The 18,457-nt window shown below is 38.5% G+C and overlaps 1 protein-coding gene across 1 annotated transcript in view; it reads left to right on the top strand.

Moving 5' to 3' along the window:
- Window positions 1–18,457, top strand: part of ERG (ETS transcription factor ERG) — a 64,846-nt gene that overhangs the window by 38,068 nt on the left and 8,321 nt on the right. Inside the window, exons 3-6 of the mRNA XM_054389192.1 lie at window positions 7,303–7,454; window positions 10,537–10,740; window positions 11,717–11,797; window positions 13,915–13,986. Coding sequence (XP_054245167.1) covers window positions 7,303–7,454; window positions 10,537–10,740; window positions 11,717–11,797; window positions 13,915–13,986 — 509 coding nt within the window. The remainder of the gene's footprint in view (window positions 1–7,302; window positions 7,455–10,536; window positions 10,741–11,716; window positions 11,798–13,914; window positions 13,987–18,457) is intronic.

The following is an 18,457-nucleotide window of genomic DNA, read 5'->3' as shown; positions in this document are numbered from 1 at the left end:
CAGTAGGTAGGTTGTCTCTGACCCAGCACTTTTGGAGATAAGTCTTCTTCTCTTCCTCCTCATTAGTAGGTGTTTCGTATTTTGAGCAGGGACATATTGATGGTGGTGTTCAGTGGTTAAAGTTGGGGAATAGCACTTTAAGACAAAGCAGAAGGTGAGTATGAAAAAGGAAAGTGACTAATCATTGGCTTTGCCATTGCACACCAATCAGCTTCACAGCCCTATAATGCTAATCACAAAAATCAGCAGACAATGGGAATTACAATTTCCTTACAAGATACTACTTCTGGTTTTGCCTAGGATGCTCTTCTTTGCTAACTTCCTGCATGATCCTTGCCCACAAAAGAAGGCATATGTGGTTTGGGAAGTGCTCTGTCTCCCAGTATTTCATATTTTATGAAACCACAAATCCAACAGTCTTACAAGCTCTTGAAATGAAATAAAACTTGAGAAATGTAATCCATTACCATTATAATAGAATTTCTATAAAAATAATAAAAGAAAAACAAGAGAAAATAGATCCTGAAAGTTATAGGCCAACTGGGAAGTTGTTGTGGCTTTGGCCTAGCTATCACCAAGTCAGACTTCAGCCTTCTCCCAGGCAGCAATCTAATTGTAAATTATGTATATACAGAACATCATTCCTTAGCTTTGGCTTTTAGTGACCCCCTTCCCTTCTTTCCCTTTCTTCACTCCAACCTCACACATAAGAAATATTGAAGTGTTTGCACTAATGGAGAAATGACAACGTGCAGTCAAACTTAAACCAGCTGTTTCCCCACACTGTGAGCACAAAGAGCCAGGCTGGTAATATTTATAGCTTGACTGGCCTCTAGTGAGCCAGACGCTGACTGCCTTAATTTGCCATGATGGCCTTAAGGCTTGAAGCAGCTGTAAACTGCAAGATAGCCATGGAAAGTTAAGCAAAAGAGGAAAAGAAAAAGAAAAAAAGTGGGGAAAAAAAGATTGCTTCAAATAACAAAAATTACTGTTTGATTGAAAATGAATGGCTGCTCGTGCACAACGCAATAAAAAAGCATTTTCTGCTTTCCTTACAGAAAGCCAACAGTGTTGCTTGTGTTGGCATGAGATGTTTGCTTTCTTCTTTTGCTGGAGGAAGCAACCCAAGGCACCTCTACCTGTCACATCAGGGCTTTTCTGAGCAACCCCTGGGCAGGTCCCATGCAACCCTGAGGACCTAGAGCCCAGGGTACCCCATATGGTAGTTCCTGCCCCTGTTTTTGATGCTGTAGGGATGTGCAATCATGGGGCTGCCCCATGTCTGTTGTGGCTGTTGAAAACCATTTTTATTACCCCTTCATTTGTCTCACATGGAGCGGTGCCCAATGAAGACTTCAGTTTTGTATTTTTTTTTCTTTTTTGTTTTCTTTTCTTTTTTCTTTTTTCTTTTCTTTTCTTTTCTTTTCTTTTCTTTTCTTTTCTTTTCTTTTCTTTTCTTTTCTTTTGTTTTCTTTTCTTTTCTTTTCTTTTCTTTTCTTTTCTTTTCTTTTCTTTTGTTTTCTTTTCTTTTCTTTTCTTTTCTTTCTTTTCTTTTCTTTTCTTTTCTTTTCTTTTCTTTTCTTTTCTTTTTTCCTTTCTTTTCTTTTCTTTTCTCTTTTCTTTTCTTTTCTCTTTTCTTTTCTTTTCTTTTCTTTTCTTTTCTTTTCTTTTCTTTTCTTTTCTTTTCTTTTCTTTTCTTTTCTTTTCTTTTCTTTTCTTTTCTTTTCTTTTCTTTTCTTTTCTTTTCTTTTCTTTTCTTTTCTTTTCTTTTTTCCTTTCTTTTCTTTTCTTTTCTCTTTTCTTTTCTTTTCTTTTCTTTTCTTTTCTTTTCTTTTCTTTTCTTTTCTTTTCTTTTCTTTTCTTTTCTTTTCTTTTCTTTTCTTTTCTTTTCTTTTCTTTTCTTTTCTTTTCTTTTCTTTTCTTTTTTCTTTTCTTTTCTTTTCTTTTTATTTTCCTTTATATTTTTTCCTTTTTTTTTCTTTTCTTTTTTTTTCCTTTACTTTGCCTTCTCTTGCCTTGCCTTTGGACTGCTTTTAATACTCACCTCATGGCAAAGATAAACAGACTGTCACCATGACTTCAGCATCACCTTAAGCCAGCTTTAGCTGCCAGCACAGGTCCCAAGGGGCTTCCCTCCCTTCCATAGACCTTGGCAGCTCACTGCCACCCTGGCTCTTTCCTGTGGCTGAGCATTGCCCTTACACAGCTCCCCTGTGTGGGTGGTGGAGTATCAGGTTATAGCTAAGCACTGAGTAACCCACCCATTTATTTACTTTTTTGTGTACTTTCTGGGGAAGCAGCTCCCCAGCCCGGTTCACTAAGCAGTTGTGTGAGAGCCTGTCTGAGCACTCCAGGGGTATGTTGGCTGTGTGCATTTTCTGACATTTTAATGGCTCTGTTATGCTGGAGTCCTCTGCAAGGAATTTTGCATTGCTTTCACAAGAAGCTTTGGAAGGTAAAATAAAACCTCTGCTCTCCTTTTAGCACCTTAAGTGTGATGGTACTCATGCAGCACATTTAAGGGCAGGTACCTGCACAGGAGCAGAGAGCTTAGTGCACTTGCAGAGCGTGGCCTGGTGTATGCACAGAATAAGCCAGATAGTCACCTTCAGCTGTGCAGCTGGGCAATGAGTGTTGAAAACCAAACTGTCAAAGCAAGTGTTGGGGCCTATGATATCACCACTGAAAGCACTTTTCAGTTTTATGTAGCACCCACAGGGATCACCACTGTTGCCAGGGGAGCAGCCCCTGGGGCTCTGTAAAGCTGCTAGAGCAATCACACTCCTGCTCCAGTGGCTGGGAATCGCAAACTCTTCACCAGGGAGAATCAAGCTGTCCCCAGTGATTGCTGCCAAAGGGGAACCCAAAGAGGAATCTGTGGGACCCCTCTTGTCATGTCACAAATGCAGCAGGTCTCAGCAGTTGTGAATCCTACTCATTCATGAAGAGAAAGAGGTGTAGAGAGGGGCAAGGAAGAAAGTTCAGGGCTTCAGCTGTGTAACCCTTTGAATAGATGCTGTGGACTAAAGCACATCAGGTGTGCTGTACGAAACAGCAGTGTACCTTAAAGCTGGATATCTGAGGAAAGTTCTGTGGTTTTTCGTCATGTGCCACTTTTTCAGTGTCAAACCATTTTACAGGAAGGAAGCACTGACCAAATTCACTACAGCTTGAGCTGTTGCAGTGAATGGAGACGAGCCTGAACATTCTTTGCAATGCACTTAGTATGAGCTGACCTTTATATGATGTGATTTTGGCTAGACATACGATTTGCCTATTTTGACTCTAAGAGAGCTGGCATTGCAGAGCTCTACCCCTTGTACATAAGGACAGAGAGGGGTTTTCCCATCCCTGATGGCACCATTCCCCTCTTTCTCTTGTCATTGGCAATATGAAATGGGCAAAGTGAGGTGAGAAATCTGTATCCTGTAGGCCAGTGTCATGGTTTGTTCACCAGAGCCTTACAGAATAAAATATCTTGGTAGCTCAGCATATCCTCTGACCTGACCAGCCATGGGCTGGATGGGAATCATGCATGAAAAACTCTTCAAAGATATCTGTACAATGCTCTATCTCTTGAGACTCTTTTTCTCTAAGTAGCCTTTGTAAGAAAGCTGTCCAAGGTGTGGTTATTAAATAAACTTGTTAAGATAAGTAGATATTTGGAGAATACAATTTTTCTTATATATTTCCCTCTGTAATTCAGAAATATTAAACAGAGGGGTTTATATTATAGGAATGTCAAAGAGATCAGGTAAGGTTTTGCTGACTCCTAATCAGTGCTTTGCATTTTAACACAACATAGGTGTTTTATGTCACATCAGGAAAAATAATAGCATAGTGCAGAGGTAAAAATGTGCTTCATACACTTAATTTTGTTTCATACACTTATTTATGAACTTCTATCCATACATTTATTTATGAACTTATATCTGTTTTCATCATAGTCAATGGCTGGCAAAACTCCCATCCCTTTCAGTAGGAGAGGGTGCTTAAATTTAGCTATCAAATCAGCTTGATTCTAAGGTTTAAAGACCTATGGAGAAATACTTTCCTCAACAGATATTTATCAGCAATCAGACCTGAATCAGCTCAGGACTGAACAAAGTGCTCTGGGGTTGCATATCTGTAGTCTTTCCTATTTATTTATAATTTTATTTATTTATTTATTTATTTTTAAGTTCCAGGTGTAACAGAGTGTGTTTGCAAAGGGTAAAAATAACATGCAGCTATGAAGAAAAACATCTTGTGTTTCATTTCAGACCTGCAGCTAAGGATGAATCACTGCAAAGCTGCACCCTTTACACTGGGCACACGTTCTGAAAGCTGCTTTTCCACTGCTCCTGCTCCCCTGGTGGTTCAGAAATAAAGCAGACTCACAGAAAGTTTTAAAGAAAAAAAAAAAAAAAGAAAAAAAGGTTGTGCAGACAATCACTCTCTTGTTCTGGACACTAAAAATACCATTTTCTACCGTCTGCTTGCATTTTCAGTTTTGTTTTCATATACCGTAGAAATCCATTCCAGCCATTTGAATTAAGACTTGGTTCAGTTGTATGCACAAGCACATGCTCAGTTTGAGGTACTTCAGTAGACCTTTCAGCTCCCATGCTGCTGCTTATGTGCTTGAAGTTAAACATGATCTTAGAATATATACTGATTTGCTTGTCCACCCAGTAACCTAATGGGACAAAACCCTTGGCCATCTGCTTCTGGATTTTAATGAAAAGTTATGACTTACTTATGGTCTTCTTCCCCACCCCCATCTGTTTATATTCAGATCAAAAAACCAGCTCAGAAGCCCTGTCAGGTTGCCAAAAGCTGTGTGCTACTACAGGATCTTGCACATTATGTACTGTTCAGTGTTTACAAGACTGTTTTAATACATGATTGCCCATAGAAGTAGTGTGGGCTAATAGTGATGTGATATTTCACATGGCAGCAAAAAAGAGCTGTACCCTAAGCTCCCTTTCACAGAAAACCACAATAAAGTAGCTGTGCCAGTTAGGCCAAAGGATGCTGCTAGCAGTCTGTCTTCCCAAAACAAACCTAAAAAGTCAGTGAATGGGCGAAATGGTTCTTTCTTTTGTCTTTGTAACCTAAGTGGCCTTGGGAGTCAGGATGGGCAACTGCACAGATATAAGAGCAGGAGTTGGATCATGTTTGCAAGTAGATGTGATTTAGTGTGTAGACTCACTTATGCATATATGCCATTTGTATTTGTTAAGATAAACATTTTAGTCACAAGCAATCATCACAAAAGCTCTTTTTCAACATGTTTACTTCTGAAAGAAAAAGTTACTTTGTTTTGCATAGCTCTGTTTAGGCAGAAGTAAACGGCATTCCAGAATTATATTTAGAGCTATGCAGTGGGATAGAAAAGTTAAAACTGAGAGAATAATGCCCAAGTATTCTGGATCTAAGAGCAAAAGCTAATTTCACCACCATTTAATGACAAGCAAGACCATGTGCTGCCTGTATCTTACTTTGTGATTATTATTCAGTCCTGTGGCTGACAAAGCCTTTGTAGGACATTTAGAGAAGGCAGGTTTCTTATGTAATGTGTTACGTGGCACCCAAGATATTCTATATCTGAAAAAAGATAGGTGAAGCCAACATTTCCCAGGCAACATTCAAGGCCCTGTTCCTTCTCCTAATGAAGGTGACAGTACCCATTGAATGGTTTCTGTGATATATTTTATTTTTAAATTGAAAGCATCAGCAGGTTTTTTTTTTTTAATTAACACAGAGTAGTAAAATTAGTAGTTACACTGCATAGAAAAAGCTGATATACTTAAAATGTACTTTTAGTATTTAAGATGTATACTACCTTTTCAGTTTACCAAGTGCTAGTTATTTTTTAGAACATGTCTGAGAATTGTAACTGCATTAATTCCTGACCCAATGGCCTGAATCACTTGGGCACTGGATGAAATTTCTGCCACATCCTTTTGATATATGTTGAGCAGACAGTGATCCAACTGTATATTTGTTTTCCTCTTTTGTCCTCAAACAACAGCAAAACTCTTCTTGGGAAAACATCTATATTCCTACCAGCGTTGGGCTTGCAGTGACATTGATGCCCAGCACTTGCAAGAGCTGGGAATTTTGAGCTGGGGAGAGCAAAAGGCTTTGGGTGAAACAGACTTCAGGGGAAAGATGCTGAAATGTGCTTGCAGGAGACTGAGTCTTGGATGGTGTCTTGGTTCTCTGGACTGCAAATTAGTTGTAAGGAACTCAAATGAAGTGTCACAACCTGACTTCCTGCTTGTTTAGTAAGACCATAGCACAGTTTCAGGGGTTAAATGGCAGAACTAAAAGAAAGCTTGTTAGCAATATAGTGTCACTAAAGAAACCAAAATCCAACCTAACACCTTCCTTCCCTTCTCAAACGGCCTTTTTACATTTATAGGTATTCCCCGTGGCTCTGTTCTTTATTTTGATTTTTGTAACAATTTTTCTCTCTGATGAAACACATTGTAGACATTAAATTAAGGGACAAATATGTCTTGTGTCTGCCAGAAGGAAAACTGTGATGCAATTAAAATGCCATTAGGGAACCCCCTGTGGGATGTTAAACCTAAAGACTCTATTCAAAAAGCAAAGCCAAAATTAAAGAGGTGTCTGGTTCCAGATCCTCTGCAGTTTTCCATTTCTTGACTATAGTACCATGGAGACTGTGCTAGTCAGGAGCTGAAAAGTTTTTCCAGTCATGTGTGTGGTATTTTGAATCATGGCTTTGGCAAATGTTCCTTTTCTGTAAGCCATACATAGAAGTGTGTCTACACTGCATGAAAAAGTGCAACTGAGCGTGGTCCTTATGGAACAATGACAACAGTACAGATGGGAAGCTGTCCAGGCTTCGGACAAGCCTCCTGCAAGTAATAATAGTTTTCCCTCAGCAAATCTGCATGAAGTGCATCTTTGTATTTGCTGAGTTGTCTGTGGGGTGTTTGGAGAGAGAAATGCAGCTACTTGGAACCATCAGGCTCAGCAAGCCCATGAACCAAGCCTCCATTACATCACAGTCTCTGGAAAGAAATCGTTAGTGTTTATATGTTTGAAGCAATATAAGAGCCTGTGATCCTTTGAAGATAAAAATACAGTCCACTGAGGCTAGTTTTTTTTTTTTTCTGAGGTGGCTGAAGGAATCAGCAAAGTCAGTGAGTGGCAGATACTGAGTTTTCCAGTGGCAGCCCAGCCTTAGTGATTGAGTGCTTTTTTCAGTTTCATTCAGTGTGATTCTTTGAGGATATTAGTAGAGATTGGAATAATAATAGAAGCACACCTCTCTTCTCTGTCTAGGAATTCTCCTGATGACTGCAGCGTGGCAAAAGGAGGGAAAATGGTTAGCAGCTCAGACAATGTTGGGATGAACTATGGAAACTACATGGAAGAGAAGCACGTTCCACCCCCAAATATGACTACAAATGAACGAAGAGTCATTGTACCAGCAGGTTAGACCCTCTCTTCAAAAATTTCAAGCAAAAAATTGCCCCTAAGTTTGCTAACATTATTTAAGAAGATTTGGAGAAAAAGTGGCAACGTGATACATGTGATCAGGAAGAAAAGAGCAGTATTTTCCCATGGTTATTAAGAGAACAAGCTGAGAAATATTATAGTGAAGCTTCTGCCTCAACTTTTTCTCCCTATTTCAGCAGCAGAGCTGCCTGAATATAGGCACTCAGATCATATCTGACTTCTCTCACTCCTTTTGAAGTGTTTCACCCTGAAGTGGTCAAAATGAAGAGCTGCTTCCATTTCCTAAGACCATGGACTAGCTGGGTGCAGAATGTGTGGGAGGGAAAAAAGATCACTGTACCACATGATATCCTTGCATGTACCAAATGCCTTCAGCATGCTAAAAACACAATAGTCTTGTCAAGCTTGGTTTGGGGATCCAGCAGCTAACTGAACAGGAAGGTATTAAATCCTCTCTGCCTTGTCCTCCAGACAAACCTCTGCTGGAAAGTTTGTTGCCTCAGTTTGTAAAATAATTAGCATGCCAATGGCTAATTAATATTAGATCATCATGACATATATAGATGTTCATAAACCACTGGCTATACACAGCATAGACACTACACCTGCAAACTGCACACAGAAGGGAATGTTTTTCTACCAGTTCCTCTCCAGTAGAGATGTGCCTATATGAAACATTTCTGCTACTGCTATGTTGCTTAATATTCTTACAGTTTTTCAGTTGCTAAGGCATGCAAGAGTACTAACTGTGGCCAATTTTGCAAGCTGTGATTATTTCAGTTATTTGTCAAGATACGTGCGGACAAGTATGTTGCAGTACCCTCTGCAATGATATTGACAGTTCTGTTCTGAAGACAAAAGAGTGATGCACAGTCCTGCTAGCTGGAAGCAGACCACACAGAAATCCATGACATTTGAATGCTCTTCTTAAATATTTATCTTCCTGATGTTTGTAATTTTTTTTAAGATTTTAGTAACCCTTAGCATGGTTAGCTCAGCAAGATCTTTTCTCAGTGTATTCCTGGAGGTGTGTTTTTCAGGTGGATTTGAGTGACATGCAAGGAACAAGATGGTCACAGTCATAGCCTTGCTATTTTGAGGTCCCTAGAAGAAATGTATAGCTAAAAATCAGTTGGATTTATTTGACTACTGCATAGGCAATGTGCAGCTTATGTGGCAGCGCTTAGGAATGAAAAAAGCAAAATTTTCAGCTGTGTAGCTTTCTAGTTATACTAAATAAGGAGCATTCAAAAATTATACACATAATCAAAATGTTTTGGTAAACTTCCTGGTGTTTGTTTACTTGAAGCCAAACTGAATGTAGTTGGGAGTTCTCTGCAGTAGGTGTGGTCAGTCTCATCCAGACCCTCAGTTTGCCACCAGACTTGCGTCCCTCTAATTTGTTTTGTATTTCATACCACGTGGAGGGATTCACTTAAGGGAGATTTTAGTGCACTTTCAAGAGCAGAGAAGCCCTCTGAGGCTCCAGAAGATTAAATATTCTGACTTGCAAGGGCTTAAAATACTGAGAGAAGCATCAGAAAGGGGAAGGGACTAAATGGGTGAAGTGTTGCAGGGTAGCAAGAGTATGAAAGACTGAATAGTTTCTAGCCTATGGAAAGTGTTCCACCCTCTTTCAGACCAGTCCAAACAATAGTCAGAAGAGAGGAAGTAGCACTGAAGTTAAGCCATAGCAAAGCTGTTAGACTGTCATCCAAGTCTGACCTCTGTGTACTCCATTCTCAGTCTTTAGGATATCGTAAAATCAGAGTCATTTAGTTTGGAAGGCACAAACTCTCAAGGAGTTGGTTTCCACTTGGCTTTAATCTTTTATCTGCAAAAAAAGAAGCTGTCTTCCATTATGGGCTTAGGAAGAAGAGAAGGCTCTGGGGAGACTTTATAGCAACCTTCCAGTACTTGATGAGGGCCTACAAGAAAGCTGGGGAGGAACTTTTTGCAAAGGCTTGTGGTGGTAGGATAAGGGCTTTACACTGGAAGAGGGTAGATTTAGACTAGATATTAGGAAGAAATTCTTTACAATGAGAGTGGTGAGATACTGGAACAGGTTGCCCAGGGAAGTTGTGGATGCCCTCTCCCTGGAAGTGTTCAAGGCCAGGTTGGATGGGGCATTAAGCAACCTGGTGTAGCAGAAGGTGTCCCTGCCCATGCCAAGGGAGTTGGAACTAGATAAATGTCTAATGTCCAGTCCAGCCCAAACCATTCAATGATTCACGTTGATGGGTGCTTGCTGTAACTCAAGAATAGGAAAAGGGAGAATGAAAGAAAAATAGAAAAGGAGATAAAAGAGCAAAATAGAAAAGGGCAAGGTAGAAATTTAGGTTAAAATCAGTGATTCATTCAAAAACACAAGGTATTTGGTCTTTATGTTCTGTTAGTCTGGACTAGTTCTTGGTTTTTTCCCCAGATGGTTTGGCAGTCCTTCAGGAAGTTAAGTGAAAACCCATGCAGGTATAACAATGTAAACCAATGCAACAGAGCAGTCTAGGAAAGGAGGTGCAGAATATTTTAACATGATCCACTGTAGTTTATGAAATAACTAGCCAAATTTGTGAGGGCTTCCTTAGCCTATGCCCAAGAAACAGTACTTCTGACCTGAGTGGAAATTTCACCTGAATATCAAGATACAAATTCAGCAGACAGCTTTGAAAATGGCTCAGATACAAGTCTCAGTGCTGCTAGTGGGTTCTCTTAAAGACTTCCCTAAGGAACATCATCAGCATGAGGACAGGATGCTATGTTAATCTGTGGATAATAGTGCATAAAAGTAGCAAGAACAAAAAATATTTGGAGAAGGAGCTCAACAACAGAGGGTTTATTGTGAATAGTCAGACTTTACAGGTCTTCCCTAATTTTTTTTTCCAGAGGTAGTTATTCTCCTTTGCAATCAACAGGCCAGACTAATTCCTCACTTATCTCCAGCAGTCAGTAAGCAGATTAAGGTGTTTTCAGGTTGGTGTGGTCTGCATTTATGTTACTGGTGCAGCGCATCAGCACTCTCCCCTCTCTGCCTGATTTTATACTTTGTGATACCACCAGATCCTACGTTATGGAGCACAGACCACGTACGCCAATGGCTGGAGTGGGCGGTGAAGGAGTACGGACTCCCGGATGTGGACATCTTGTTGTTCCAGAACATCGATGGGAAGGAGCTGTGCAAAATGACTAAAGATGACTTCCAGAGGCTCACTCCAAGCTATAATGCAGATATCCTCCTGTCGCACCTACACTACCTCAGAGAGAGTAAGCTTGTTTTCTGTCCTTATGGTAATGGCTACAATCAATTGGTGGTTGGTAGAATTGTAGATTTAATGGTGTGGATACACTCAGCTGGGTTTTCAAACATTTGCTGTGAATGTTGCTATTCCTAAGAACATTGTGGGGAGTCTGATTCAAAGCCTTTTGAGTTTGATTAAAAGATTCCAAATAATTTCAGTTGGCTTTCACTCATGTTCTTTGAGAAAAAAAAATTAATTAGGGAATATTTCTACATTTCCATCTCAGAGAAAAATCAAATTGAAACCCAGTGTATTCATCCACATCCTGTAGGAAGAAAATCACGTGGGACTCAGTGCTAATGTTTTTTCTGGTCACATACTCATTTCTTTTTGTTTTAATGATGAGAATGCTAAATAAGAGTGCAAACATTGATTCATAAAGCAAATTCCAGGCATGATTGTAAGGACTGACAGCAGTTTGCTCTGAATTGAATCAGGAATATTTCACTGAATTGAATAAAAGTTCTGTAAATTCATGGGAAAAGAAAAAAAAAAAGGAAACAGTCCCTGAAATAGTAGAAACAGTAGTGCATAGCTAGCATTTCAAAGGGAAAGAAGGGACTAGTGAATTCTTGGTTTAAGGGTTTTCATCAAAGCTTAAGGAAGTTTCGCAGGTTTGCCTCAGTTTTGAGAAGTTAAAGTGAACATGATTTTTAAAGAAAAAACCAGCAAGCATTGCAACACCAGTGCGGTGCAGTCTTCTCCACACGCACATTGTCAATAATCAGTCAGAAATATTTTGCGTTCATAATGTTGCATAAACGAATGCCCTACTTTAAGCTATGCCACACATGCTTCCCTCCAAGCTGCAGGCTGAAACTGACTGTCAGTAGACTTGCATTCAAACAATCCTGTCAGGGGAAAATATGGTTTTAAAAAAAAAAGGTAATTCACAATTTTTTTTTTTTCATTTTGGTGTTGCTTTTTGTTTTGTTTTGTAGCTCCTCTTCCACATTTGACTTCAGATGATGTTGATAAGGCCTTACAAAACTCTCCACGGTTAATGCATGCTAGAAACACAGGTAATGCTGGCACTGCTCCCATTGCTATAGGTCATCTTCTAAAAGCACAGGATTCCTTTTTACGGGTTGCTTGCTTAAAATGGAGATGGTAAATCAGAAAGGAGACTAGTGTATCCTCTCCTTGCTCTCTGTGTGAGTTTTATGCACAGACACACAGAAAAAAGGTGAGATCACACGGGGCCACATAGTGCACAAACGGTTTCCTTGCTGGTAATTTCTTGTGTCCTACAAGAGAATGGGATCCCTGACGTATGAATAACTTCAGTCTCGGGGCCTGTGTCTCTGAGGACTTTTTTTCTTATTCTGTCTCGTTGTACTGTCAGATCTACTCCACACATCCCTAGAAGGTTGGTGGAGCTCAAAAGTGCTTCAGCGCTTGGCAAAGTGCTGTAAGCTCTAATGAATGAGAACGCTCTCCCCTGCCATGCAGTGTATATTGTATAATAGAGAAAAAAAACAACACTCTCTTTAGGCAGTTAGCTCATCACATTTGTCAACTATATGGGACTTGAGCTGGAAACCCCACTACGTTTGATGTTGTCATCTCCACTAAGTCTGATCTGAATGTAAAATGACCTTTTTTTCATCCTTCTAATGATTCAGCCCAGAAAATTACTGAGTGTAGGCAGGAGAACAATACATGCCTCAAAAACATCTGTCTTACAGGACATGACTTAAAATATTTATGAAATAATTCAGAATATATTTTATCTAGCTCTAACAGTTGTGCAACAGAGGATGACATGGAATTGTATGTATAGTGTCAGTATACATACTGATTTAAGATATTTGGAATATTGCATGATCATGCCTGAGGGTATTAGTTACCTACAGTGACCAGAAATAACAATTCTTTATAAAAAATGAAAAAGATAATACAAAGGATAAGGCAAAAAAAATCCCAACGAACCAAACCAAACAAAAAAAAAAACCTAAAAATTGAACAAACAAACCACAAAAGCAAAGAAAAAAATGAAGCCAAACAAACAAAAAACCCACCTTGGATTGCAGTGCCACTGTTGTAAATAGCAGTGAGCTTCTAGCAAAGTTAGCTAGATTAGAAGATCTCTGTCTGAGATCAGGTGTTTGCCACTGGCCATAAAGTCCTATTGTGGGCTACAGGCTTGTTACAAACCCCACCAAAAGCAACAAAATTTTCCCACTGGCTTTGATAGGGTTTGGAATAAGCCTTATGCCCTTTCTAAAAACAGATAGACTTGGCCGCCTTCATCTCTGGCTTTCCAGATTCTAATTTGCTAAGCAGTGTCCACATACAGTTATCCAAGTGTTGTTCAGAAGTTCTATGTGTTATCTTTTTCTATGTGTGTGCACTGACAATGATATTTTGAAATTAATGTCACCAAAATGAGATTGTCTCAATGTCTGTCATTGGGAGTGTGAATAATATGCTGATCACTAGCTTAGGGAAAATTAGTGGTTCTGCTGACATGACAGTTTTGGAGTGGGATTTTCAAAGGACCCCAAATAGTTAGAAACAAGTTGTTCTTGATGTCAGCAGTAATTACATAAACCCTTGTGACCCTTTTAATGGTCCTACAGATGGTCATTAGAAGTATACTGATGTAGTTTAGTTGGAGCAGTTTCAGAACCTGAGATAAGTGAGATACCATTTTCTGTGTCAAGCTCAATATTTATTTATTTTTATTCTGTGAAGAGAATTAGATTTATAAGGGTCTGACCCAAAGCTGACCAAAGTCTGTGAGAAGATTCCCACAGGCACCAATAGGTTTTGGCTCAGGCCTTCAGAGTCTCCCTTGAAAGTAAGAACCTGTTCGGGAAGTGCATGGACTAAGGAAGGGAAGGCAAAGTTTTATTTCAAAAGATAGGAAAACACTTGCCCTTGTGAAGGTGACTGTGGTGAAGGTTGAAGGAATTTGCTGAATTTGACTGTCTCCTCCCTTAATATAGATTTTGCACAGACTTTTATGCAGTAATTGGATGGATTTACACAGGTGCAACAGCTATCAGCATTAACTTCTAAGATACAAATTGATTACTTATAGTCTTCATTCAGACATATGACAAAAGGGAAAATACCAGTGGCCTTAGGGATTGTGAAAATGAATCTTTAGATATTATGTCTTCTTTCTCTTTAGGAGGTGCCACTTTTATTTTTCCAAATACATCAGTTTATCCAGAAGCAACACAAAGAATTACAACCAGGCCAGGTATGAACAATGATCACCTTTTATATGCTGTGATCTTACTCATTTCATCTCTTGAAGTATCTCATTCTTTTTCACCTTCAACTCTCTTTTTATAAATGTCAGGCTATATTTTGAAGACACACACATTTTTTTAGTATATATATAGATATACAGATAGATATATATTTATATGTATATATATTTATATGTATATGTGTATATATATATATATATGTATATATATATATGTACATATATACCCACACACATATATCTATTCTATGTATGTTTGGCTATATAGTATTGTGTAGAGTGAGATGATTAAATAGAACAATTTACTATGTCTGTTTCTTCTGCACATCTCAAAAGACCAGCGAATCAAAAAACTTCAGCTCTATTCACTAGACCTGTTGCATTGTCCAAATGCAATCACTTTTCAATGTGCTTCAGCTGTCTATAAAATGAGGCCATTTTATAATGCCATGAAAAGTATTGTGGATGTGCTGGTTTTCGAAAGGCTAAAGGGAACAATTAAAGAAGACAAGGGCATTGCTGTGAAACTAAATTTTTATACATATATATATATATATATGTGTATATCACCCTTCACCACTGGAGATGCTGGAAAACACCCTAACCTGCACATTAGCTTTTGTAGTCATATGTGCAAAGTACTGTGGGACATCAAAAGGAGTTGTAGCAATAATACAAAATCAAAATTTAAAGAAATCCCTTACTGAGCCACAGGCATACATCCAGTGTTCTGAAGGGCCATACACTTGAATTGACTGAGCTCTTGTGGAAGGATACATTCTCTCATTAAAAACAGAGGGGAAGCTGGATAGCAAATACTCTCTCTTTTATCAGTGTTCTAGGGTACAATCCAAGACAGTACATGCAAGTAACTACTTTATATACACTTACATAAATATATGTATGCATGTCTAGAGACTTAAGAATTGATAATTGAAAAGATAAATAGGAAACAGCTACCAGGCCACTGTGTGATTAGGTCTGCCCTGCTCAGTTTCTAAGAAAACAAACTCTTGCTAGATTATTTTGTCTATAATAGTGAATAAAAAGGAAACTACTGGTCCAATGCCTACATTTGGCATTTGACTTTCATATGACATTTACTGAAGTGCCCCACAACTCCTTACAATAAAAGTGAAATCAGCATATGACAAGAAACAACTCAAGAACTCCACAAATAACCTGTTACCAGACTAGCTAATGGTCATCTTAAGTCATGGGTGCTTTACCATTCTCTACCCTGATCTATAAGTCATTTAAAAACTGGGAAAAGGACACAAAAAGATTTGATATAAAACTTAAGAGATAACTGTGATTTTATTATCACTTAAACCCAGAGATTCCTGTAAATTATTCCTGTGCAGGTGCCCAGAAGACTTGAGAGACAGAAATGAACTGGCAGTATGTTAAGACCTGAAAATACAAGTTGATAAACGCAGTATAGAACACAAGTTGTTTGCATATCTGACTGATTTCAAAATAACTCTCTTAGCTCATGAAAAATTGAATTTGTTGTAGGCTTCTTTATTTATGGCACAATGAAAGCTGCTGCTGTACTTGTTGGCCAAACTGGGAAAAAATAATAAATGAATGAAGTATCACAGTAGAGGCTCGTGTGGGAAATCTGACTGTGCCATTAAAAAATCAGCAGTGTGGCCTTTTACAGAAAGCTGTGTGAATCATCCCATATCCAAGAGGCTATTTGCAGAATAGAAGGCACTTTAAGCAATTCCTGAGAATATGGAAAATCTTTCATCATGTTGAAAGATATAAAAGTTCGAAACTGTTCAACTCAGAATCTGGGCATGAGGAAACATGATATAATCATCAAAACAAAGAGTGACACACAGTGCCTGCTTAGTCTTAATGTTAGAAGAAAGAGTTTAGAAGAAAAGAAAAAAATTAGGCATTTTCTTGAAACGTTAAAGCAGATCTTGGCTCTCATGGTCACAGGTTTTAGTAGCACCCAGAAGCTTTGAATGGCACAGAGGAATGTGGATATGAATATGGATAGGACGACAAAGCATAGCTGTAGAAACAACTGCCAGCTATGCAGTGTAAAACTGGATGCCCAAAACTGTTCAGGAATTTCCAACAAAAACGAACACGTAACATAAGACTTGCATATCCTGCAGGGAATAACCATGCCTATTGAGAGGATTGCAGACAAAGGCTAGAATGAGTCTGGTGTGAAAGAATACTATTTTATGGGTATGTTTCCTCTGGACTTGAACAAAAACTGGATTTCTTTCACCCTATGAGAAATTCTACATTCTCAATATTCCTTTCATCCTCACTTGTAATGGAAAAATTACATATTGATTTTCTCTGAAGTAAATGCTTCTTAAAAAGCCACATATCAGACACGGTGAACCCGTTAATTTCAGCATTTCAATCTAAATTATATTTACAATGGAACTTAAAAACCAAAATTCCTTATGATAACGTCTTCCTTTGTTTGCACAATTACTTGTGGGAGCTGTAGCTTGAATATAGAGCATCTATTCTTATGTGTAATCTGTTGTATCTTAACATTTCCTACAACAAGCTCTCATATGATTTTGAAAATATTATTTTATCTTTTAGAATTTTAAAATTCACAAACATGTTTAAAGTCATAATTTTAAGTCAGAAATGAAGAATTTTTTTTCCCAGGAATTTGGCTTTCTCTCAAGAAACCTTTTGTTGTCTTATTCTGTGGCTTTCGTTGTAGTTAAAGGTCACATTTCAACCAGACTGCAAAGAAGCTTTTCCATAACAAAGCACCCTTAATGTAAGAGCAATAGCAGAGCCTGGGGACAATCACTTGATGACATGAAAAAGGTCAAAATTGATGGGGGGGGAAATAAATAATAAAAAAATGGGAATTGGCCAAATCTTGGGGTGCAATTCTGGAGAAAGCAATTAAGCATTGCCATTGTTAAGGCACTACAATAGAAAACAGGAAATGAGCAGGACTTGTAATAAACTGCAATGACAAAGACGTATTTCTTCAGCCACCTTTACAAAGGAACATGAGGTTTCAGCAAGCTGAAAGTAATACAATGAAGCCATCAGGAGCACAGGAAAACCTAATATGGGTTTGTCCACATGTCTCATCAAACAGGAGCATTCCTATCAAAGATCTGCCCACGATAAGGACATGTTGTACTAATGTCTCATGAATAAGAACAGATCTGCTTATCTGGGATAGCAACATGTTTATCAAGGCACAATACTGAACTAGGAATGAAGGTGGAATTTTGTGCTATTTCAAGAAAGGCTGATAACTGGATTTTTCTTTTACTGGAGAGGGCGTAGTCAGAAACACATCTTACGATGTGTTGAGTTAAAAGGCGAAACAGTTTTCTCACAGTAGTAGATTCCTACCAAATGTACTTCAAGGCTACAAGTGCTGCTGAAAACAAGCACAAAGTATCATGCATCCCTCTCTTTCTGGTAATTTGGAAAGCCTCAAATACGATAGGGAGAGGAGAAGAGAAGAGAGGAGGAGACAGGACAGGACGTAACAGGACAGGCGAAATTGTGGAGCCTAACGACAAGCACGTAACTTCTATGTGATGTTTCATCCCTATGTGTATGTAGTCTTTCTGGGCAGGGAATGAAAGAACTGGAAGGAAAAAAACAGGCTGTCATGGAAGTAGAGAACTGGCCAAGCAAGGCAGAAGTGGACAAGATACATCACAAGCAGCCAAAGCTGAGCCCTGTCCCCACCCTACACAGACAGGATGCAAACCCCCTGGAAACATGACCAGAGTCCTGTAGTTTTTGAAGTGTGGGATGTGGGGAGACAACGGTGCTGGCAGTGCCAGTTTTCCCCCTAAACCAAACAGACTAAGTAAATTAAAGGCAATTTGGTTGTGAATTTCACATTACATTTTATTTCCATTCAGTACTTCTGCTGTTTGGAAACAGGCAGAAATGTATCTATTTTGCTCAGAGCCAGTTTGTGACTGTTTCTTTATTTCCTAAGTGGTTTCATTTCTGAACATAATTTCTAAAATAAAGCACAAACACTGTTAAGAATATAATAGTCCATACCAGTGTAGTTCACCTGTGTGGGTAGTGCTACCTTCCTGAGATCCTGGACAGTCTGCAGAAGTCTCTGATTTTGGCAGCAATTTTAGCTAACGGGTTAAAGCCAGCCATAGAAAAGGACAGGCAATTGCAAAAAGATTTCAAAGGGTAAAGCAAACATTTAAACTTACACATATACTTTATGAAGAAAGCTTTTGTATTTTAATTTCTTAAATTCTATATGCTAAAGAATTTGACTGAATAAAAGTAATGAGTAAATGAAAGAAGAGATAAACAAACATTTAAATATATAAAGTTAAGGAATTTGTCCCAAGAAGCAGGAAAAAAAGCTATCCACTTTTTGGAAGAAATGTAATATGCATAAATATATATATGTGTGTGTGTGTGTGTTTAACATGTAAGCAAGTTCACTGTTTTCACA

Source organism: Indicator indicator, chromosome 1, assembly GCF_027791375.1.
Source record: "Indicator indicator isolate 239-I01 chromosome 1, UM_Iind_1.1, whole genome shotgun sequence".
In the NCBI taxonomy this organism is placed as follows: Eukaryota; Metazoa; Chordata; class Aves; order Piciformes; family Indicatoridae; genus Indicator; species Indicator indicator.
This window is presented reverse-complemented; position numbering and strand designations above follow the sequence as displayed.